Raw genomic sequence first — 24,458 nt, forward strand, 5'->3', positions numbered from 1 at the left:
GCGGGCGGGGCCGCGAGGAGGAGCGCGGGGAGGGTGCGCACCTGGGCCGCGTGGCCCGGGGAGGGCGGGCGGAGGGGTGCGCCCAGCCGGGAGCCCTCCCCTCGACGCGGCCCGCCCCTCCGCCCGAGTGGAGGCCGGAAGCGGGCGAAGCCGGCCGACTCAAGACTGCTGAGCCGAGGGAAGGCCCGGGATTTCGGTCGTTGTGCCCCCAGCCCCAGGCCGTGCGCTCCGCCACAGTGCTGGGGGGGCATGGGGTCTCCGCGCCACCCACCGCCCGTCCTCCCCCGGCTCCCGCTGGGGCTGCTGCTGCTCCTCCTGCTGCTCCTGCTCCTGAGCGGACCGGCCCCGGGTCGCGCTTCCCCGCGGCTCTTGGACCACCCGGCACCCGTCTGCTCCCAGCAGGTGAGATTCCGCCGCGTCCGCCAGGATGGCGCGGGAGCCGCCAGGATGCGGCGGGGCCGGTGCGGAGGGGCGACCAGGCGGCCGGAGCACTGGGCCCGCGCAGGGCGGGCAGGAAGTCAGTGCTGGGGTTCAGAGGGAGTCCGCGGCTTGAGCACAAGGAGCGAGCGCACCGGGCGCACCGGGGAGGACAAGCGGAGCGGTGGGAGTTGCGGTGCGGCCCCGGAAGGAGAGAGATTCTGCGGGGATAAGAGTTCGCGCGGCGCGTGTTGCACAGCCTGTCCGGCGTTCTGGGAGGGACGCGGGAGAGACACCTCCGCCGGGCCCCAGGGTTTGGGAACGGGGATGGAGGCGCGGAGCCTGGTGCGAGAGGCGGGGCGGAGCTGGTTAGAAAGAGGGTGCGGAAGGGGCCTTCCGGGTCGCCGGGCTCCCCTGCCCCTGCTGTGCGCCCTTCAGACCCCCTACAGTGCCCGGGTGGCCCCGGCCGGAGCCCGGGAGGCTCTTCCGACATCCAGGCTTCCCCTCTAGAGGAGCCCGACAAGCCTGCAGCAGCGAAATTAAAGGGTGGTGTCCCCAGCGGGTCTCAGCCCAGTCCCCAGGGGAAGGGAGAACCCTGCGGCCGTAGAACGGTGCGCACGAGCCGGGGTGGCCTGCGGGGCCCAGGGGCGGAGCCTCCGGTGAGACGTGGCCTGTAACCTTCCAGGGGCAGTTGTGCGGAGGGTGGCTGGTGGCAGCTAGAGGACTCGGGCCAACTCGGCGCCAGCGCCCTCCACCACCACTACTTTCACAACTCGGCGGGTTTGCCGTCTGTCAATACCCGCGCTGTGCGCACAGGAAGTGACACACCCACCCTCCGGGTAGTGGCCCTGTTGTGGAAGACCATCTTAAAGGGGAAAAAAAGAAACAGCAAATTACTGTGCCCGCCTCCACAACTTCTCTCCTCTAAGCACTCCCCTCTTCCACTTTATCTCTAGTTTCCTCAGCAGCCTTCCTGCCACCGTCACTACTTATCCTGAGCAATAATGCTCAGTTTCTGAATCAGAGGATGTGAAACAACCCTAGAGATATTTCTCCTTATCTAATTTTGTAGAGAATTTACCAAAAGAGGGTGGAGGGGGAATGCCTACTTAGCAGAGGAAAAAAATTAATGCTAATGAGTTGAGAAATGTCCTTCTGATTCCCACTATTGGGCAAAGGAGGGGATATATGCTCAGCAGATCCTTCCCGCAGACTTGGTATTGAACTGTTCTACTGTGCAGGATTGCGAGTTCACATTTTGATTGCCACTTGCCAGGTGCTTGCAAAATACAAGGTACTGTTGCTGGGAACTGAAATTATAAAGAAACCCTAATGTCTAAGGGACTTAAATCCTCCAGGAAGGAAAAGGCTTGAAGGTGGTAACCGTGGTGCAAGGTTTACCTGAAAGAAGTGCACTTTGTACAACCAGTGAATATGCAGAATTACACGGGGAAAAAATTACTTCCAGCTGGGGCGTTCTTTGTGGCAGAGAAGACATTTAGGCAGCCCTGGTGGGTGGTAGAAGCTTCAAAGAGTTGTTGAGCATTCTACCTGGCAAAAAGAGGCGCTGAGCCACAACCCTAGAGTGGGCAGGATAAGGTGTGTGGCTGGAAAGTGAGAGAAGAAGCTAAAGGGGGAGGTAGCGACTCCCCTGTGGAAAGGAGTGAGTGCTGGGCTAAAAGCATTTGACTTTAATTGCTCAGTGGGAAACTTCTGGAAGTCTGGAGCAGGGCCACAGCATGATTCCAGAGAGGGCTGAGGAGAGATGCTTATTGGCCAGATTTATCTGCGATCTCCAAGCTTGCTCTTCTTCCCACTGCTTCTGCTTAAAACCTTACTCACAGACAACTCATCTCCATGACAAACAGCTTCCCTGCTTCATTAACTAGTCTCTTTAAAAAGAAACCACACCCTTCAGATTTCTCTCCCTCCACTGATGTTTTAGTGGATGCAACCCCATATAGTGAGTGAGAAGAGGGAAAACCACAAACTTGACTTCAGAAGACCTGGGTTTGTATCCTGATCTCACCACTTACAGTCTCTGCAATCTTGGGCATTTTAGGCTTCCTGTGCCTGGGTTTCCTCAGAGGGCTGGTGAGCCATCTTAAAGTGGGCCCATACCACTTTCCAGACTATAACTGTCTGTCCAAAGTCCCATACCACTTTCCAGACTATAACTGTCTGTCCAAAGTCCAGTTAGATTTAGCTCTCAGTACCTCTCGTAAGACAGAGAAGAGCCTTCTGCGTGCCTATTCTGTTACTAGTCCAATGCTGCAAACACAAAATGTAGAGGCTTGATAAATATTTGTGGAATAAAAGAACACAGAAATAAGTGAATGATGAATGAATGGTTAGCTCTGCTTGAAAGGCAATAATAAACTGAAAGCAGGCATAGCCCTCTTTCTGGCTGCCTGGGTTTAATACTTCAAAACCTGGATGACTTTGAGTTCCCCACAGGAATCAATACTGGAGAAACCATAAGTAATTGCAGTTCCCTGGACAGTCTTTATGTGGGCCTCCCTTGCCTGGGCTTTAATAAGATTTCCCTTGACTGCCAACCCAGAGGAAGGCCCACAAAGAAAGACAGTGACCGAGAGTTGGTCAGTGTGAGTGTTAACACAATTTTTCAGACAGGATGTATATGACATTAGAAATTCTTTTTTTTTTTTGGCCCTGAGCACTCGTGGTTTTGACTTGTGGTAAAACAAGTGTTTCCTTTAACCCTTATCTTTTGGTTGCCAGAAGCTGTTTTCAGCCATGCCATTCTTCCAGAGTGTAAAAAGTTGTATTCCGTGCAGTCTTGGATGGTATATACAGGCATTTGGGCAATCAGGGCTGAGGTCATTGAGGCTATGGGACCAGCAAAGTTAACAGGTTCCTTAGCCATCATACCTGACTTCTTATTGCTCCTGGCAGGCTAGCCTTCCATCTAGAGACTGTAGCATCAAATAGAAACCAGAGTGATGCGGTGCAGGAGAGGGGACACCTGGCTGAGTAAGAAGACCGGGGTTCTCCTGGCACCCACTCTGCAGCCCTGGTCAGTCACTCTACTGCTTTGAGCCGGTGTCTTTGTTTATAAAAAGAGATGATCCTCACCTAACAGGATTATGGGGAGAGCAAATAAAATTCTAGATGTGTGAAAGTGCCAGACCACGTGGGCTTTGACATTGGAAAGTGCAAGGGCACTAACATTTACTAACAGCTTTGTGCAGGCATCGTGCCAAGGGTTAGTATGTATAATTTCATTCAGTGCTCACAGCAACCTGCCAGGCTGCCATGATCCACCTGTGTTAGAGAGTCTAGGTGACTGGCCCAATGTCATACCACAAGTGAGTGCTGAGCTGAGAATCAAAGCAGGGCTCTGCCTTGGACTTCAGAACTTACTTCTCTTTACCTAGCACTTGGTAGTGGCCATTGAATGCACAGAGTAAATACAGTCTTTTATTTCTTCCTTTTAATTTTCACCACTATGGATAAAGAATATTGGCCCACCTGTTGTAAGTATTCTCTTTTTTTTCTTTTTAATTTAGAGAGGCAGTACAGCAGTGAGTAGAAGCATGGATGGGTTCTGAAACAAAGCTGCATGGGCCTGAGTGTAGGCTCTATGGGACCTTGGGCAACTTAGCTGACCTGCCTGTGCCTCAGTTTTCTCATAAGTAAAATGAGATAATCATACTTACTCAGAGGACTATTATAAAGATTAAGTGGGATATGTGTATAAAATGCTTGGCATGATTCCTGGCACAAAAGAAGAGTTCAATAAATATTAGCTGCTGCCATTGTCATCTTCATTATTGCAAACATTCTCCCTCTTGGATTTCTGTAGGGAGCCTAACATAATGCCATTCACAAGTAGGTAGCTCAAATATTCTGATCCTACTATTTTTAAAAAATGAACATTTGAAGTAGAGAAATTAGGGATGATTGGTTGGAGGGGAATAAAACAAGATCTGTCTTAGTAGTGTCCAAAAACCCCGAATGCATATTTTACGTTATTAAAAACATTACGTTAACATAAATTCTATATAAAAATTAAATTATAAAGGAAAAAAGTCGACTATTCCTTCCCCTAAACAAATTAATATTTTCATTTGTTTATCTCACTTGTCAGTCCTTTCATTTGTTTGGAGTAACATTATAGATAAAATTCTACCTTTTATTAATTTATATCAAGGTAATATATGGTAATCCTTTAAAAATAGTACTAAGATATTTAAAACAAAAAAGAGTGGGTCCCTGTCCCACCCCTCACCACTCTCTAAACTTGTTCCCCAAAGATAATCACTTATATTTCTTTCAGCTATTCTGGCATTTGTCTCTGGCTTTCTAAATGTACTGTTATTCTTGATTTGTCAGTTTTAGATATTATCTATTGACTTATAATAGATGAAAGTCTAAATGTCTTATATTACCCTTCTCCCACTGCTTCTCCTCCCAGTCTTCCCAATGCAGTTATATAACAACTTTTAGTTAAATCAATAGTCAATGTTTATATGATAACAAGCAAATAATTTTAACTGATGAGGCAAGTATGCGTACTTTTGATTATATTTCTTTTTTGGTATAATTTCTTTTCCCCTTGAAGATGATAATTGCTTTAATTCTTTACTTCCATAATTTTCCATGTAACTAGTTTTAGTTTTTTCTGTCAGATTAGTTGTTCCGCCCCCCCCAAATATCGGATATTCCATCAATTTCATCCCCCCTTCCCCTAGAGAACTCTCTCCTGGAGCCCTTTGTTCTCAGCTCCAATCTGGACTGATCACTCTCTAGCCTGTGGCACAACTGTCATATTAGATATACTGTCTTGTTTACAACTCCCATGTCCTGGATCCTGTGCCTTCCTTCTCAGAGGTTAACTCCCTCATTTTGCTGGAGCATATCCTCCTGCAGTGTCCTAGGAAAAGGTATGAAGGTATGAGGGAATGTGTGTGTGTGTGTATTAGATCTCTTTTTCAAGTCATTATATGTCTGAAAAAAATGCCTTTATTTTACCCTCACACTTTTTTAAGGATTTGGATTTGGCTAGGTATAAAAATCTTAGGTTAAAGGTAATTTCTCAGAATTTTGAAGGCTTTGCTTTGTTGCCTTCTAGCAAATAGTACGAGTGCCATCACTATTCTGATTCTTATCTATTTGTATGGGACCTATTTTTTTTTTTTTTTTTTTTCTATCTGGAAACTTAGGATCTTCTTTTTATTCCTGGTTTTCCAAAAGTTTCATGATGTTAGGCCTTGGTATGGGTCTTTTTTTCATTTGTTGGCTATTCAGTGGAACTTTAAATTTGGAAATATGTATCCTTTAGTTCTAGAATCTTTTAAAATAATTTCTTCCCCTCTGTTTTCTCTGTAATCTTCTTCAGAAATTCAGTTAATCATACCTTGTACTTCCTGAATTCTCTAATATTCTCACATTTTTTCTCTCCTATTTTTGTTTGTATTTGTTCTACATTCAGAGAAATTTCCTGAGTTTTATAATCCAGCCCTTCAATGAAATTTTTATTTTCAAGGTCCATTTTTAGTCTCTGCTTGCTCATTTTTTCCTCAGTATCCTGTCCTTGTCAGAGTGTCCTCTCATCTCTTTGAAACTATTATAATTTTGTTTGTTTTAGTTTTATTCTTTTCCCAGCATTGTTTTATTTCCTCCAAGAACATTTTTTTTATTTGTTTTTGATCTATTTTTTATACAGAAAACCTCTCTCAAATATCTGGCTGTCTGAGAATATTTCGTGAATGAGCTCTAAAGAGCTGATTGAATGCTTCGTGTAGATACAGCTTATCAATCATTGTGTTGACATAGAGATCAGGCTTGTGGTGAACATGGCCTATTAGTTGACTCTCAGATGTCCAAATCTGGACAGATCTTTTCTCTAGGCTTGGCTGCCAGCATTCTGAGATCAGAGCAGGGACACAGAAGCTAAGGTTCCCCAAATCCCATCTGTAGACTTGCCCATGACCCCACCCCGTACCCCTTTGCTTTACTACTTCCCAAGGGCCTACTGTCTTTGAGACCTGATTCATGAAAGGATGCTAATGAGCCTATAGCCCCTTTCTTGTCAGCATCTCCTTTCTCAGTGCTCAAATTGAAGTTCCTCTCCTCAGGCTGAGCCAGTTGCCCACTCTTCCTTCCACTTCATCTTTAAAAAATTTGTTCATATTGTCTACTGATGTTTCTTCTTTATCTTTGAGTAGATATAAAAATTTTCTCTTTCCTATAACTTTCATGTGGTTAGGGAAGGGGGAGAAGATAATATGCATATGTGGTCAACATTCCATGACTTCTAATGGAATTTTTTTTTCTTTATTTCACTTGTATGCATATTTTTCTGTTTCGTTTATATCCTTTCCCCCTTATCTTCCCTCTCTCCATCTCTTCCATCCTTTCACCCCCAGTAACCAGTGTGTTAACATTCTGATATATATCTTTCCATGTGTTTTTATATGCTCATACAATTACATATATAGATATGTAATTCAAGCATATATAAATATACAGGGAAGATTTTTTCATCACTTATTTCCATAGAAAATTGAATCATATGATAAAAAGTTCTTTGCAACTTGTTTCTCTTGTTCATTAACACATTTCGGCCATTACTCCAGGTCAATAGATATCTACGTAACTAATTCTCTTTAATATTTGCATAATATTCCATAGTAGATAGCAGTCTTTTCAACCATTTTGGTTTTGGTGGACACTGAAATTTAAATTAGATCTCACTTTATTCAGCCATGCCCTATTAATGGGCATTCAATACCACAGAAAAAGAGAAAGCTATTTTTCAAAGCTAGCAAAGCTTAATTCTAAAACTAGATAAGTCGTGTACAAAAAAAGAAAACTACACACCAATCTCAGTTATGAATATAAATGCAAACAAGTCTGCATAAAAATTAGCAAATTCAGTAGATTAGCAAAAGAATAATGCGCCATAATCAAGTAGGATTTATTTCAGGAGTGCAAAGTTGGCCCATTATCAGCAAATCAACATAATTCATTACATTAATAAAGGAGAAAATCTACAAAGTTATGTTAATAAATGCTGAAGAGGTATTTGGTAAGGTTCAGGAACTGTTTTTAATAATAAAAACTACAAGCAAAATAGTAAAAGGAGAATATTTATGTACAACAATGACTATCAGAAACTAAGACAAAAAACAATACTAAATACCAAGCTATTTCTATCAATCACAGGATTGGAGGAGGAAACCCACTGGCATCGTTGTTAATCAACTAACCGAATGCGTTTTCAAACCCTTCCACTTCCTCAGTCTACATGAAGACTAGAGCCTTTCATTATGTGCATCCATCTTGCCGTGGGTTTTAGTAGCTACCAGTGGATGGTAGGGAGTCATCAAAGTGGGTATCTGTTTGCCTTTTCTAGAAGAGTTCACCATCTCAAGGTGAAAGAACCAGATTCTTGTCCTCTATGCCCCAGTTCTAAGAGTCTCAAGTGGGAGGAGAAATAAAACATTCAAGGAAGTTAATCTCACCATTCAAGAAACAGAGTGACACTTGTTAGAGAGCAGAGGCAACTTGCTGAACATGTGAGGAATGTCTCTCAGGGCTGTGATGGCCCTGGGACCAGTAGGTGAGAATTAATCCTAAGGACCTGAACAGGATACAGAAAGTCTGGACCCCAGAAGGGTAGGCTATGGATGAAATGACAAGCTTAGAATCACTTCAGGAGCATGCTTGAGGAAGATATCCCTTCATCTGCTTTCTGAGCAAACTATGGTCTTCCTCCCATTCTTTAGCCCTGCCTCCCTCCTCCCCAGAGCCCTGCTTACACGCATATACCAAACCTCTCTGTTGCCCTTAAAGTCACATTTCTGGTCTGCTTCAACATCAGACTTCTGCCCGCCCACTTATGAGTTTGGTTTGCTTTATGGGTTGAGATAACTGGAAACACCTGAGCCTAAGTTCACCCTTGCTCCACTGCCATGTCTGTGTGGAGGTCATCCTGTATAATAATAGCTTCCATTTATTGAGCACTTGTTATACGCCAGGCTCCAAAGAAAAGGAGCCAATAATTAAAAAGCAGCCATTATGTGCCAGACACTGGACAAATATTGTCTCATTTAGCAGGCAACAAAATTCCTCATAATAATTCTCGTAGGCTTCTAGTAAGCTTCCTGTTTAACAGTGGGAGCATTTATTATTTCTTTCCCTTAATTGTATAACTAGTACATGAATACATTCCCATTGTTTGAAATTTTTGTAATAGACTTATTAGAAGTCTGTAACACACACACACACCACCATCACTATGAGCCCACACCCTGTCCCAAGATTTTTATTTCTGTTTATATCATTTAATCCTAAACAACACTGTAAAGTTGATATTGTGTTTATTCTGATTTTGTAATTGAAGAAATCAAGGCTTGGCAGTGTTAGGTGTCTTGAGGCAACTTGATTCCAGGAGTGTGTGCATGTTTTCCAAAGTAGGAGCAGCTGGCCAGACTTAAGCCCGGTGATTACATTTCCCTAAAAATGTTTGTAACTGGGTCTTCTAAATTCGGCCCTCCAGATCTCCTCTGGGTTAGAGTTAACACATATTGCTAAAGTGGGAGGCAATTTAATATAACATTTGTGGTTCAGTTTCCTCGTCTATGAAATGAAGGTAAGGACATTTAATCCTAAGTGTATTATGAGGATTCTTGAGACAATATGTGTAAATCACCCAGAACAGCATCTGGCACATCTACCCCAAGGAGTTTGTAGGGACTTAGTGACATTTCTGTAACAGGGAGTGGAGCTTTTATTCCCACCTCTGGCAGCACTGTTTTCAGACGAAGATTGGAAGCCTCAAAAGATTTAGAGGACTTTTCACCAGCGCACCCTAGCAGAAGCCTGTCAGCGTCTTTTAAAGTCAGAAGGTTCCCCACTCATAATGGTTACTCAGAAAACACCAGTTCCGTTTTGCCATCCGTTATACCCACTTTTTATCCTATTTCTCCTCAGTTGGGCAGGATGAGAAAAGTGTGGGGAGGATATAGCTCCCCTCCCCGAGACTGGCCCCCAAAAGTGAGAAGGGATAGCTGTGTGTGTTTCATTCTTGAGAACGAGCCAAAGGAAAGTCCAGAACCTGGCTTGTGAATTAAAGTTCTTTCACAGCTGTAATTACTTCCTTCTTTTTTCCTACAGGGACTAAACTGCATAGTCAAGAATAGTAAGTCATTTTTTTGTTCTTGTCGCTTTGTTAATAAAGTGCCAACCTCGTGCTGATCCCTGAGAGAAGAGCTGCCATTCTTCTCCTGGTTTAAAGCGAAGGCTACAACCTTCAGCAACCTTCAGAGTTGTCCTTGAAAGCCTTGCGTGTGCACACCTGTGCTTCCTATCAAGACTGTTCATTGTGCAAAGGTCAGGAAGTCGAAGCAGAACTGTCCTTTGAATTTTTAAGAGTATCCTCTTGGGTGCTTCCCCAGTGGGTCTGTAATCCAACTTGATTTGCCAGAGCTTGTCTCTGTAAAGTGAGAGATATCTGTGGCGTTGATTTCGTTTTGTGTTTTAATTCAAGAAGGAGGCACATATTTCAAGTTTCTGTGCTAACTGGGGACTCTGACGTATAAAAGTAAAGCAATTCTACCCCATCCTTCCTCTGCCCCCATTTCCAACCATTGCTTCATCTCAAAACCAAGTTGTGTGCTTTGTCTTCTCTCCTGAAATGGCTTTTAGACTTCAGAGCTTTGCAGTGACCCCAGACAAGCATGAGAAAAGATGGGGTAGGACAGGGAAGGGGAGAATTCTGCCTAAGATCACAGGCCTCTGACTGTTTAAGATCCAGCTCTCTGGATTCACTGCCGGGCATCTTGCTTGCATGCTTTAGTTTCTTGCAGTTTCTTCAGTTTCTTACAGAACATGAAAATCTCTGATTTTTGCTTCTATCCTGGCTACCAGGTAACTGCTTGGATGACAGCTGGATCCACCCTCGAAACCTGACTCCTTCATCCCCAAAAGATGTCCAGGTGCAGCTGCACTTTGCCCACACCCAGCATGGAGACCACGTCCCTGTGGTTCAAATCAAATGGACACTGCAGACAGATGGTGAGCGGGCATGTCATTGGGCCCTGTGGGATTCTACCCACCTCCAAGTGAACCCATAAACTAGAGCCTCTGGCTCTCCCATCAGATTCAGAACTGGGTTCCCAGAGCTGTGCTCAGACATGAGGGCCCAAATTCAGTGCTGAGAGGATCCACCATTTCATGCAGTGAATACTTCTTCAGTGTTTTAGATGTTAGCCCATGATATGTTCTCATTCTGCCATCTTTCGTGAAAAGCCTTCTTTCAGCCTAAAATCTTTTATCACCCAAGGGGAAAAAAAGTCAAATGGTTAATTCTGTGACTGCAATATCGAATATTTACTGGAAAGATGGTAACACATTTGCCAGCTTGCTTTTTCCCTTCATTTAGGGCTGTCGTTTCTTAAAACAACATCTTCCAAATCTTTTAGAGATAGGGGGTTATACTACAGAATTGAGAAGATCGGGGATAATAAGAACCAGCCCCGGTTTGTGATCAGGGCCTGGGGGAGGGGATCGGAGGGTTCTCTTTGTAGGTCCCCAACTCCTACTGCTATTGCAACCTCTTCAAGGATGGTGGGAATGGCAGAGTTAGACAGCCATGCTTTGTTGCCCATGCTCTAGCCACAAATTTGCATAGCCTTTGCTTCTAGCCCAGTATAAGTTGTCACTTGTCCTTGTCCAGCTGGGACGTAACTGTCTACAGGGTAGGAGGCTAACTTAGTTCCAAGAGTAAGCTGAGAGGAACAGGAAATGGAGGGTTGGGTAAGACAGACAGATGTTTAAGAGTGAGCAAGCATAACCAACAGGGAGGTGACACACCCAGCAGTTTGTCTCATTGATCTGCATCTGTGTCTCCTCTCCACCGTCTCACCTTCAGCCAGCATCCTCTACCTGGAGGGTGCAGAGTTATCTGTCCTCCAGCTGAACACCAATGAGCGTTTGTGTGTCAAGTTTGAGTTTCTCTCCAGACTGCAGAGTCACCACAAGCGGGTAAGAATCCAGCTTCTATGATGATCATGAGGAGCAGAACATGTTTTTGAAAACTTCTTAGATGGGTACTGCCTTTCCTTCCAACTTCTCTAGCTAGTCATTATAAAGAAAGTTGAATGGGGAGAGGACTTCCCCAGCCCTGCTTCCTGTCATCTTTGTTTGTGCCTGAGATTAATCTGGGCCCTGCCTCCAGAAAGGAGCAGCTTTGCCTAGACTAGAGAACCGCAGTGGATGGGGTACAACCAAATGAGTTCTGCAGCAATTTCAGCTCCTTTTGTTGCTCATAACCAGATGGTAAATTGTTCATTCTGATTTACTTTGTTTAAAGCAATGGTTCTCAAAGTGTGGTCCCTATCACCTGGGAACTTGTTAGAAATGCAGATTCTAGGGCCCCACCCCAGACCTGCTGAATCAAAAGCTCTGGGATGAGCCCAGCAATCTCTTAACAAGCCCCCTGGTGATTCTGATGTAAGCTCCAGTTCGAAAACTGCTACTTTAAATCTGCAAAAAGTGGCCATTTGCAGATCTCCCACAAACACAGGCAGCAAAGGCAGATTCCATTCTCCCATGTTTAATTAGGGCCTCCAAACTTGACTGCTAGGTGGATGGTGATGACCAAGTGCCTAGATATTTAGAAGCCAAGGACTCCACCCTGCTCAAAGTAAATGAGCAGAGTAATTAGAATAGGAGTTGGAGTCCATATCTGTCTACTGCACCATTCAGAAAACATCTCCCCACACTTTCTGTCATCTCTGCAACAAAGGAACATGCCAGCCCAGGGTGGCTGGGGATCTCTCTCCAGACAACCCTCTGCACTTTTGTGCTCCAGAACATTCTCAAGAGATCCCTGGCTTTCCCATTTAAGGAGGAAGAGTCATTTAACAAGTAGTTTTTAGCTGCCTGTTGTGTGCCAGCTCTCCAATAACCCCAAGTCCTCTGGCTCGGCTCCCTTACACCATCATTCTGCACTTTGAGAGGGCTGATAGGGGAGGAGGACTTTTGTGCCTTCCCCCAGATTCTCTTGCATACAACCCTATACTCATGAGGCCAGATATGGGTTTTTCTAAATAGGCAGGAAAGATCAAAGGAAACAAAAGAGCAAAGATACAGAAGCCTCTGATTTTGGATCTTGTTGTAGTGGTGGTTTCTTCTTATTTTGACTGATCTTTTAGGGCCGAGTAGGGTGGGCTTCTTTGGGTATAGCTGAGTGAGAAGTGTGCCAGCCTCCCCTTCCTCCCTTCTCTACAGTGGCATTTTACCTTCAGTCACTTTGTGGTAGAACCTGGCCAGAAATATGAGGTGACCGTTCACCACCTGCCCAAGACCATCCCTGATGGAGACCCAAACCACCAGTCCATGAACTTCCTCGTGCCTGGTAAGAGTGCCCTACCAAGCCCTTCCCTTCACCACGTGGCTCTGTAAAAGAAAGCAGCAGGTGGCCCAGACATCAGCATCCCTGCTCAGCTGGACAGTGGCTACCGTTGTCAGCATGTGGTACCCACAGAACAAACAGATGCCAAGGATAGGGAGCTCTCTGGTGTGTGGCTGCAGCCTCTACTCCCTGAAGGCAGAGCCTGTTCTCTGTTGGCACAAATGGTGGATATTGGCCCAAAGCCCCAGGAGTTTTATGGGAACCAGAGTCTCTCCCTCTGTCCAGAGAAGCACACTTCCTGCCCAGAAAGTATGAGGAAGACAAGCCACTCTTGGAAGAGTTATAACCCCTGCTCCCAGCCTCGTCCCAACTTCCATCACCTTGTTCTTCACTTTTATCCCACATCCTACCTGCATTTATCTTAACACCATCCTATGTATGACACCATTTCCTCTTCCCTACTAAGCCATCCTGCCTATGAATACTGCCAGGTTTACCTTTTAAAACAGCATTCAATGTGTGTGCACCTTCTCTTTCTCTGTTCTCATTGTTTGAAGCCAGCTGCATTTGGAACATCAGTCCCCTTGAGGACAGAGTCTGGGTCTTATACCTATTTGTGCAATCACTAGAGCCTCACAAATTTCCTTTCCTATAGTAGGTAATCGGGAAATGCTTGTTAAAGATGATGATGACCTTCTTTATCTCTTGCCATACATCCTCTGCCCCCCACACACACACACACTATCCGCTTCCACTACTTTATTTTTCTTCATCTTACTCATCACTTCCTGATATTATATTGTTATATTTGTGACATTATGCTGTTTGTTTTTATTCATCTCTTCTACTAGAATGTAATCCCTGGACAACAGGGACTCTATCTTATTCACCACTGAATCTCCAGTGCCTAAACAGTACCCGACACATATTGAAAGCTCCATGAGCATTTGTTGAATGAGTGAATCTCCCCAGACCCCTCCCCTGTCCCTAAAGTAGACTGCCTTAGTCCTTGTCACTTATGGCAATTCATATCTGTCACAAGGCTTCTTAAACCAATATAAAAACGTTATAGTCAAGGAAATTGGGGAAGGGGATCAAGAAGGTATATGTGGGGGAGTAGTCCTTGAGGTAGTCGCCACACCAGCAGCCTCATCAAGTTACCTGGGAACTTGTTAGAAAAAGAGATTCTCAGAACCCACCCCAGACCTGCTGAATCAAACTACCGATGATGGCACACTCCACGGAGGAGCAGAGAACAAAGTTCTCTCATTATAGAAAGGCAGAGGCAATCCTGGAAAAGAAGCTGCAGTAGGGAGAGAAGGAACTGGAGTGGACCAAGGTTCTTTGGTCACACAAAGCAAACTCAGGAGAAATACACTTGAATCTAGAGGGTTCCCTAAGAGAGTAGGGTGACACAACCAGGTCCACCCCAATGCTGTGGGACCTGTGACCAGTGGCCATGATCCAGTCCTGGGGCTTGCTTTGAAGGAGCCATCCTTGAACAGGCTCCCCAAAAAGAAAAGGTTGTTATCCCTGGTGTCAGCAGTCTGGAACAGCAAACTTTCTAAGGCAGAGGCTTAATGGTTTCATTTCTTTTCTGGGTCTGCAGACTGCGAGAACCCCGAGATGAGGATAACCACGCCATGTGTGAGCTCAGGTAACTGCGGCTGGCAGCCTCACCAGGGGCACTTTACCTGGTTGCACACACACGCCCTCTCCTCACTCCCAGCCTGTGTCTATACCCTGGGCAGGCAGCCTGTGGCAGCCTAACATCACCGTGGACACTCCGGAAGCCCACCAGCTACGGGTCAACTTCACCCTGTGGAATGAATCTGCCCATTACCAGATCCTGCTGGAGAGTTTCCCACGCACAGAGAACCAGACATGTTTCAAGCACGTTATGGATATACCCATGGTAACTTTCTGCCACTCTTAGCCCCTCAAACAGAGCTCAGAGCCAGGCCTTCAGCCTCTCCTTCTGATCCTAACAGCTATGTTGCCAGAAGCCCAACACTCAGTGCTGTGCTTAGTAAGTTCCGATCCAGGGCTACTGCTTTGCTCTTTTTTCCTTCCTCTTGGTATGTCGTTAATACAGAGTTGATTCTGTGGTTGAGGTTTCCTTTTGTTCTTACAGTCTGTAGTTCATAGAATATAGTTGGTCCCTGCCCTGCCCACCACCCCCTTCCTTTTTGTCCTTCCCTCCACCACATTCTCCCTGTTCTCCTTTTGTTCTGCTTTGTTAACTTCACTTATTTCAAAAAGATTAGAAGATTTTTTTAAATGTGGAAATGAAGACAGAGGGAAAATAAAGATGAGGTGGTAAAATGAAGCCCGGGTGTAATGAGCACAGAAAATGTGTGCCACACTGCTGGGTGTAAGCACAGATTTGTCCTGGTGATCCCCCGCAGCCAAAGCAAAGAGGGAAATACCAGTCACTAGCTGTGTTTATGAGTTAACAACACACCTGGTATGCTAGTCTTCCTAGGGCAGAAACCTGAAAGGTGCTTCTCCTGGTGGCCTTCCTGCGGGCACACTGACAGGGGTGGGGAAGGTTGTCATCAGCTTCCTGCAACACCGCGGCCACCTCCTGTCCAGCTAGCTTCACCCATCCTCTCCTCTCTCTTCAGCCCACACAAGAGGATTTCCACCAGCGGTCCAACGTCACGCTCACCCTACCGAACTTTAAGTGGTGCTGCCACCATCGAGTACAGGTGGGTGAGTGTTGTGTAACCAGGTGTGAGAGAGCATGCACAGGTGGGCATTTCTGCTAGATGGGCAAGGGATGGAAGGAGGGTGGCTGGTGTACCGGCACTCTCTCCAAGGACCCAACAGCAGTTGGGACTCCCTGCCTGGTAAGGCACCGTCTCTGCCTTCTCCAGCCCTGCTCTCCCGGCCGCCGCACCGGGGCAAGGCTCCTTCGACCCCCTCTCAATGATGGGTGGTCTGCCTAACAGCCACGTGGAGATCCTGGAGCAGCCAGCCAGGTCTGTTACTCTGCTGGCAGGAAAGCAGCAGTGGGGGCTCTATGTCCACCAGTATCTCGGGGTCCCTTTCTTCCCTGCTCTTCTCTGCTCTCACAGATCCAGCCCTTCTTCAGCAGCTGTCTGAATGACTGCCACAGACATTCCGTGATGGTCCCCTGTCCAAAACTTCCAGGTACTTCAGATAGGAAGCAAATGCCTGTCCTGGGGCATATTCGGGATAAGAGTGGATAAAGGTCAACAGCATGACCTGAACCCTGACTTGGTCCTAAGGGTGGGGGCAGAGTTTAACTTGGAGTTATACAGGCCCGCGGTGTGTGCTTTAGGGAGACACTCTCCTGAGTCAAACTCCTGATTGCCTTTCATGTAGCCTTGGACAAAGTACTTAATCTTTCTGATCCGCAAATGCTGTGACCAGAAAAATGGGAATTGTTATTGTCATAGAGTTAGTTACATACCCTGGACAGAATGAAGTGCTTTAACATGTCATCGTTTATAATCCTCACAAGTTGTAAATCATAGTACTAAGAAGTGGAGACTCCCTCCCCCAGGTTCAGAGATAAAGAAACTGAGGCACAGAGCTGTTATGTAACTTGTCCAAGATCACATACCAAGGAAGTGGCAGAGCCTGTTCAGAAGCCATCTGCAGCCTAACATGTGACTGCAGTCAGAGCTGAGCAGAAAGCAGCAGATGTTGCACTGGCCAGAACGCAAATCCGGGCCTCCCAGGTTTGCGTGGAGGTGGGAGACATCGCTTAGTAGACCAGCAACTCAGGTGTTTCATAGATGGTTTCAGCAAGTTTAACCTATATCTAAGGAGCTCTGTGCAGGGCCAGGGCCGTTAGCAGGCCCTCAGCGGATGTCAGTGACGGTTTTGTGATTACTGGTAATAATTAAAAATACTGTTTTTCTTTGTTCTCATTGCAGACTTGATTGCAGGTAAGCCCAACACTCCTTCCCATAGTGGGCTGCAGGAGTCCCGTGGGGACATTCCTCAGGGGCCACATGAGAAGTCCTTGACTGGGCCTTGTGTAGGCCGGGCACACAAAGCTGAACCAAGAGACTCACTCAGGGGTGGGTGAGATCACCAGCATGTCATGGTACAGGCCGGAGAGGCCAGCCTAGGCTGGGGGACCTCAGGGCTGGCATAGCAGGCCTCCTGGCCACATCACTCATGCTGTTCTGCTCACCACAGACTCCATACCCCTGTGGGTGTACGGGTTCATCACGATCATCTCTGTCCTTCTGGTTGGCTCTGTCATCCTGCTGATCCTCTGCATGACCTGGAGGCTATCTGGTAAGGAGCAGGCTCTGTGGGGTGGGTCCTGGAGTTTTCCCCTCTGCTCCTCTCTCTCTTCCTGTGTCCCCCGTCCCACTCCAGTCTCTGGAAGGCTGTGCTCAGAAGGCACCTTTCAATCTCAAATTTAGTACAGACTTTGTCTCTTGTTAAGAACTCAGAGCCTGCAGTAAGGCTACTCTGAGCTCAAATACCAGCTCCACCACTTATACCTGGGCAAATTACTTAATTCTCTGAGCCTCGGGTTCTTCTTTTGTAAAATGGAAATAAATTATAATGATACCCACATCATAAAATAATCGTAAAGATTACATAAGATAATGCTTATGAATTCTTAGCATAGAGCCTGGCACATGATATTTGCGTAATATACGTTAGCCACAATTACATTCGTTGATATTAAAATTAACTTTATGAAAATTAGCAGGTTGGAAAGAGCAAGGGTGGTGTTTCCCTGCATCAGACATGATCAGCCAGGCAGGCGGGACAACCTGAGCGACCCCATCCTGCAGCCCCCAGACTTGTACCCCTGAGGTCAGGGAGAGTAGCATGACAAGGGACAGCATGATGTGGTAGAGAAGTCTCTGGGGACCCAGAGCACAGGGCTGTGCACCCCAGCTCTGCCTTACTGATTTGCAGTCAGGCAAGTTGCTAACAAACCATAGATTTGACTGTCTTTTCTGGCAAATGGGGTCACAATGCCTTCCTCTCAGGGCTGTGAGGATTAAAGGATACAGCAAGGAAGGTGCTCATTAGCGAGTTAATAACTATGAGTTTGCCATCTCCACAGTAGCCCTCCCGCTAAGCAGGAGAGAATATGAGTCCTCAGGTTAGGGGCGTGCGGCTTTTCCTGCCCCTCCAGGACCCTGGGCTCCTTCAGCGATCCAGGGAGCCATTTCCACACATAGAAGGCTCATCAGGATTATAGGGAGGGTCAAATGAGTTAAGGTCTCTGTGAGTGCTTCATAAACTTTCAAGCTCTCTGTAGATGTCAGGGAGGCTTCTTGTTTCATTTTGCTGTTGCCCTTCAGAACTTTCCTAAAGTGCCCCCACCACAGGATGAAGGAAGGGACAGGAAAGAAACCTCACTCGTCATTTAGCTGACTTTTGAGAGTTCCGGAGAAAAGCCCAAAGGGTGGGATTTGAATGAAGGCTCTAAGTGTCTTCCTTGGCCACCCATGGCTTCTTTTCCTCCCGGCTGTGTCACCGAGGAGTTTCCTTCATTGCATCTTAAGGGGAGCAGCTGCTCAAGTGTGTTGGTTTCCCTTTTTCACCTCAGAAATAGCAGGAGGAAATGTAAGCACACCCAGTAGAGGCTGCTTCTGGAGACGTGTTGTAAGATTTATGCCTCCTGCAAGGACACCTCTGGGGAAGGGCTTTTCCTCAAGTGTGGATCTCCTTGGGGGTGGCCAAACTGGGGAGGGGGGACCAGAACTGGAATGAGGGACCAGAGGGGAGCCCCCAGTTTGGAGGTTCTGGCTGGGTCAGTGCCACAGGATACTTGTGACTCCAGCTCAGTGCGTGCGATGTGCCAGGCACTTCACATTCAGTCTCGTTTAATCCCCCACTACAGACCCGTTTTATGGGGGAAAAAACTGAGTTTCTGAAATGTTAATAACTTTCCCAGATCTCACACTTCATCATGGCCAACCAGGATTCGCATCTGAGCAATTCCACACAGCACGGTCCACCTGCGAAGGCCCACAAGCATCTAATAACCGCTGCCTCAGGCTGCCGTCCCTTATCAGTTGCCCTTTGTCGGGTGGGGCAGCCCTCCCCTCAGACGCCCCTGTGAGCTGGTTTCTATTTCTCTTCCAAAAGAGCCGCTTCAATGTTTTCTGTTTCTTTTCAGGGTCTCGTCATGAAAAATATGGCAATGACACTAGAGACACAGGTCAGTATGTCATGGCATGGGTGGGCTGGGTTTGGTGTGTGTTTGTGTTCGTGGGCGTGATAGAGGGTTCTCCTGAGAACATGGATGGGGTGCCTACTGCAGTTTACCTCCTGATTCCCTTCAGGAGACGTCACTTTTAGAGGGCCCGCCTTCTATATCCCCACACAGAGGACACCTCAAATGGCAAAGCCAGGGTAATGTTTTTTTAAATCACTTGGACAAGGAAAAAGTGACCAGGTACCATATTTTGTGAAAACACGTCCTCCCTATAATAGACATCTCTGTTCTATAGGCAGGCCTTTGTGCCTTTGTTTCTTTTTAATTAAAATAATTAAAGTATAGGCTAAAGGCCAGCTAGAAATATAAGACAGAGAGATTAGATTCTTTTTCCCAGAACATACCAGACTGTGATTTTTTTCCAAGCAGCCAAAACAGGTGAAACAGCAACATTCGGCTTGTCCAAGGCCTCAGTTACATTTCTTAGGCTAGGGAGCCAAGCTCTGCCTGGTCCCTCCGCTCAGCCTGAGGTGTGAAATGAAGGTCAGCGCAGACACACACCTGAACTTACGGGCTTGGCTTCTCTTGTTTCCCCCAGATGTCCTGCCCACTGCTGGCCTGATGCCCCCTCCCCTAAAGCCCAGGAAGGTCTGGATCGTCTACTCTGCTGACCACCCCCTCTACGTGGAAGTGGTCCTAAAGTTCGCCCAGTTCTTGCTCACCGTTTGTGGCACCGAAGTGGCCCTTGACCTGCTGGAGGAGCAGGTCATCTCAGAGGTGGGCGTCATGACCTGGGTGGGACGCCAGAAGCAGGAAATGGTAGAGAGCAACTCCAAGATCATCATCCTGTGTTCCCGAGGCACCCAAGCCAAGTGGCAGGCCATCCTCGGCTGGGAGGAGCCTGCCATCCAGCTTCGATGTGACCACAGGAAACCCGCTGGGGACCTTTTCACAGCAGCCATGAACATGATCCTCCCAGACTTCAAGAAGCCAGCCTGCTTTGGCACCTACATCGTCTGCTACTTCAGTGACATCAGCAGTGAAAGCGATATCCCCGACCTCTTCAATATCACTTCCAGGTACCCACTCATGTACAAATTTGAGGAGGTTTACTTCCGGATCCAGGACCTGGAGATGTTTGAACCTGGCCGGATGCACCGCGTTGGGGAGCTCACGGGGGAGAACTACTTGCAGAGCCCCAGCGGCTGGCAGCTCAAGGAAGCTGTGGAGAGATTCCGGGAGTGGCAGACTCAGTGCCCTAATTGGTTTGAGCGCGAGAACCTCTGCTCGGCAGATGACCAGGACCTCGAGTCCCTGGATGAAGAGATATTGGAAGAGCCACTGCTGCCACCAGGAAGAGGGATGGTGAAGCAGACGCCCCTGTTGCGGGAGCCTGTCCCAGAGGGCCACCTGGTGGTAGATCTGCTCCTCGCTGAGGAAGGAGGGGGCGTGGCAAGGCTGCAAGCTCAGCTTCAGCCCCAAGAGCAGCTGGCAGCCCCGATCCTCCAAACCGCTGTGCTCCCAGTGGAGTCAGTCCCTCCCACTCAGGCATTGGAACCCGTCCCTCATGATGGGGGGAGCAGCCCAGCCAGCCGGTTGGCTGTCGTGGATGGAGGTGAGGCCTGCCCACTGCTCGAGGGCCGTGGCCCTGGGCGGAATAGTGTCCTCTTCCTCCCCGTGGACTCAGAGGACTCACCTCTCTGCAGCACTCCAGTGGCATCACCCGACCACCTCCCAGAGGACGTAAGGGAGCAGCTCGAAGGCTTGATGCTCTCACTCTTCCAGCAGAGTCTCAGCTGCCAGGCCCAGGAGGGATGGAAGAGACCTGTGGTGGCCCTCAAAGACCCATGCTCGCCCTACGAGGAGGAGCAGCGGCAGTCGGTGCAGTCCGACCAGGGTTATATCTCCAGAAGCTCCCCACAGCCCCCCGATGGACTTACGGAAATGGAGGAAGAAGAAGAAAAGCAGGACCTGGGAAAGTTGTCTGAGCCACTCTCCCCTGAGGCCCTGGAGAGCCTGAGAAGCCTCCAGCGACAACTTTTTTTCCAAGAGCTTCAGAAGAACTCTGGCTGGGACAGCATGGAGCCAGAGAGGCCGGTCATGTAGGTCCTCCCAGACCCAGAGCGTTGTGAGAAGAGGGTGTGTGTATGCATGGGTATACACGTGTGTCTGTAAATGAGTATATATTCATGTGCGAAATGATACCTTTAAAATGTAGACATCTTGATTCTGATGCCTGGGCATCCCCTTTAATTTTTCTTTCTGTGACCTTCCAGTCATCTTCCATCCCCACAAAAATCTACAGCCCATTCCCAGGAGCTAGTGGCTGTGTCTTTGAGTTTCCATCATTCATTCATTCGTTCATCCATTCATTCATTCAACATTGATTTTACACCTGGCATTGGCCCTGGCCACCAAGGAGCTTAACATCTAGTGAGAATGACAGATTAGCAAAGAGAAGGACAGTCACGCACAATGTCAAGGCTGACCAGAGGCCTACCCAAGGCTATGAAACACAGAAGGTACACCTGGCCCAGGGAGAAATTCCTGGACAGGTGTTGTATGAGCCGAAGGAGAAACTAGTTTCCTGGGCCAAGAGATTGTGGTTGGAGAAGGCACCAGTCCTGGGAAAGGGAGCAGCATATGGGATAAGGGCTGGGAGGTGAGTGGGACCTGGGCCCATCAGCAAACTGCAAGTTGAACCTGGAGAGGAAGGAGGGAGGTATGAGAGATGTGATGGAGCGGTAACCAGAGCCCAGGCTGGGAGTTGGGACATCAGCCTGAAGGCCTGGGACAAATTGAATGCCCTGCAGAGGAGGAGGCTGAGAGCCACACATACCTGGAAGCCACCTCAGATTATTTTGGGAAGAGACAGAGTAGACATCTATGATGTGAAACTAAATAGCATCCAGCAGGGAGATAAGTCTGAAACCCCAAGTTCACATTTTGGCAGGCAGTCGGTGGGAGAGCTATGGCTAAGGATGCTTCCGGGGCTGCCGGCTGGGAAGCACTGGAAGCTGGGAGCCCTCAGCTCCATGCTGGGGTCCAATGGCAAAGTGAATTGAGTATGAGATATGGAGGGCCCATAGCCGGGTGGGAAGACAGGTGGCAGTGAGGAAGGGAAGAGGAAGGTACGCCACTCTGTACTTAAAGGTCTGAGGTTCAAAAACAGCATTTGAGAAGAGATGCTAAGTCCCAGTATTCAAAGTTGTTCCTGGAAGAGCATGCTGGGATACCATCTGTCCTTGGAGCTGAGGATTCTTCACCTATACTTGAGTCATTAACTATTGCCCCAAGTTTCAGCAAGGAGGAGAGGATTCTGAAATGTGATGGGAAACCAGATATCACAGATGTACATGTGTGTGTGCATGCACACATGCATACTTGAGCATGAAAAGGATTGTCAATAAAAGAATGAATAAATTTGTTAACTGTGTAAGAATTTCCTGGTAGTTATTGTAAGTCATATGTTATCATAGGTCAAGAAGTTCCTAGTTGTAGAGTTCTTGTGTGATTTTGCCAAGTAGCAGCAGGACCATCAAGGCCTAAGTCCCAGATGGTGTGTAGTCCAGACCCATGCCAACAGCATCAAGAGACCAGGTGAGGGAGTGCTATGGATGGCATGTCTGTGTTTCCTCAAAACTTTTAGGTTGACACCTACTCCCCAAGATGGTGCCATTAGAGGTAGAGCCTTTGGAAGGTGATTAGGTCATGAGGGTGGAGCTTCATGAATGGGATTAGCGCTCTTATAAAAGAGACCCCAGAGAGTTCCCTCCACTCTCCTGCCATGTGAGGACATAGCAAGATAGTCATCTGTGAACCAGGAAGCAGGCTCCCACCAAACTGAATCTGCCTGCACACTAATCTTGGACTTCCCAGCCTCCAGAACTGAGAAATAAACGTCTGCTGTATATAAACTGCTCAGTCAGGTATTATATAGCAGCCTGCACAGACTAAGACAGAAAAGGAACTGAAGCCTCCCAGTCATCAGCCTCTCGGAGTCCATCTTCAGTAACTCTGGAGGTGAGCATCATTGTGTCCAGATAAATGCCTACTCAGCTCTCGATGACATTTACCCAGCTTCCAATAAGCGCATATTAAATGTCCAGAGTGTGGAATAGCATGGTGGACTCTACCTTGCAGGAGCCAGGGCTCCCTACCTGGCAGCAGAGCGGCCTAAACCAGCGCAGTTCTGGTGCCCAGAAGCACACTTGCATTTAAATTGCATTCCCCACAAACCTTGAATTCTAGCTTTGCTGGTCTTTGAGGCCAAATGTCTTCAATTGGCATTGTCCGCTATGACCCTTTTATCTCCGAAGCTGCTGCTTTTTTCCTAACAGCTTTATTGAGCTATAATTCACATACCTACAATTCGCAGTTGACCCTGTGCAGTTCAATGGCTTTTAGGAGTTCAGAGTTTAGCAATCGTCAACATAATCTATTTTAGAACATTTTCTTTCCCCGAAAAGAAACCCAGCACTCCTTAATCATCATCACCAAGCCCTCTAACTTCTCTGTCCCCAGGCAACCACCAACCTTTCCATCTATGGATTTATCTGTTGTGTGGACATGTCATATATAAACAGAATTGTAAAGTTCCCCAGGTCTTCTCGGCTCTCTCTTTAATACCATTCCTTTGTTGGTCCCACGTCACTTCCCCTTCGTTAGGGCCCCCAGTCTCACACTGGTCACCATAAGTGCTGGAAATTGTCAGCCTGAGGGAGTGTCTGCCATCAGCCAAATGCCAAGAGTTTCAGGAGCATGTATAAAGCGAGCCAGGTCTTTATTATTCTGAACCGTGGCTAATAAAATCCTGCTTTGCCCAGAAGAGCCCCTCGAAGAACAGATGTCCTCCAAGCTGTGGCTTTCCCACTTCTCTGGCCCTGCTCCTGAATAGAGTGCAGCAGAGGTGGCTCAACGTGGGCAGAAGGACCCAGAGTCAATGCGTGACCAAAACACCCAGAGTAGTAGCCTGTGACTAGTGGCCAGTGCAAGCCTCCAACTCCTGGGTGGATTTCCACGAGTTTTGCCTATCTGCTATCTTGATCCTAGTCGGGGAAAAAAGTGCGTGGGGGTGCTGGGGCATGATTAAATGGCAGGTGATCTAGACATTACTTGATAACAGAACTGTTTACAACTTTGATTTTAAACCAGTTTCTCTTTTCTGCAGGAAGGTCCTCAGTAGTGTTTAGGTTTTGAGGGGCTTTGTTCAGTCATTTAAACATTTATTCAGTAGTTTGAGCTGGGATCTCTAGATGCCAGAATATGATGGATTTTACTTTTTTTCGCTGATCTTTGAATATTAAATAGGGCACATGGGAGAAGCTGTACTTACAGTGCAATGGGCGATTTTCATTCTGTGGCCTTTAGGCTCTGCAATTGATGTTCTTCTTAAACAAGGGGAGAGCCAGCCCTGTTCTGTTCCAGTACCTCCTGAGAAGACTTGCCAGTGAAGGGCCACAAGACACGGTCTGCCCCAGGCTCTGC

General features: G+C 47.2%; 1 protein-coding gene across 5 annotated transcripts; it reads left to right on the forward strand.

The window, feature by feature from the left end:
• The first annotated feature begins 107 nt into the window (after window positions 1–107).
• Window positions 108–22,413, forward strand: IL17RA (interleukin 17 receptor A). 5 transcript variants are annotated; one of them, XM_039869221.1, is made up of 13 exons: window positions 108–402; window positions 9,562–9,586; window positions 10,315–10,461; window positions 11,318–11,430; window positions 12,679–12,805; window positions 14,412–14,459; window positions 14,554–14,717; window positions 15,430–15,513; window positions 15,883–15,967; window positions 16,711–16,722; window positions 16,979–17,080; window positions 18,933–18,974; window positions 19,570–22,413. In XM_039869221.1, exons 1-13 carry the CDS (start codon window positions 250–252, stop codon window positions 21,075–21,077), a joined length of 2,610 nt encoding a protein of 869 aa, XP_039725155.1. In that variant the 5' UTR covers window positions 108–249; the 3' UTR covers window positions 21,078–22,413. The 5 variants fall into 5 exon arrangements, with proteins under 5 accessions (XP_039725155.1, XP_039725154.1, XP_039725157.1 ...); XM_039869220.1 differs by having other exon boundaries at window positions 15,883–15,958; window positions 16,711–16,857; XM_039869222.1 differs by having other exon boundaries at window positions 109–402; window positions 15,883–15,958.
• The last annotated feature ends 2,045 nt before the right edge of the window (window positions 22,414–24,458 follow it).

Source organism: Pteropus medius, unplaced genomic scaffold, assembly GCF_902729225.1.
Source record: "Pteropus medius unplaced genomic scaffold, Ma_sr-lr_union100, whole genome shotgun sequence".
In the NCBI taxonomy this organism is placed as follows: Eukaryota; Metazoa; Chordata; class Mammalia; order Chiroptera; family Pteropodidae; genus Pteropus; species Pteropus medius.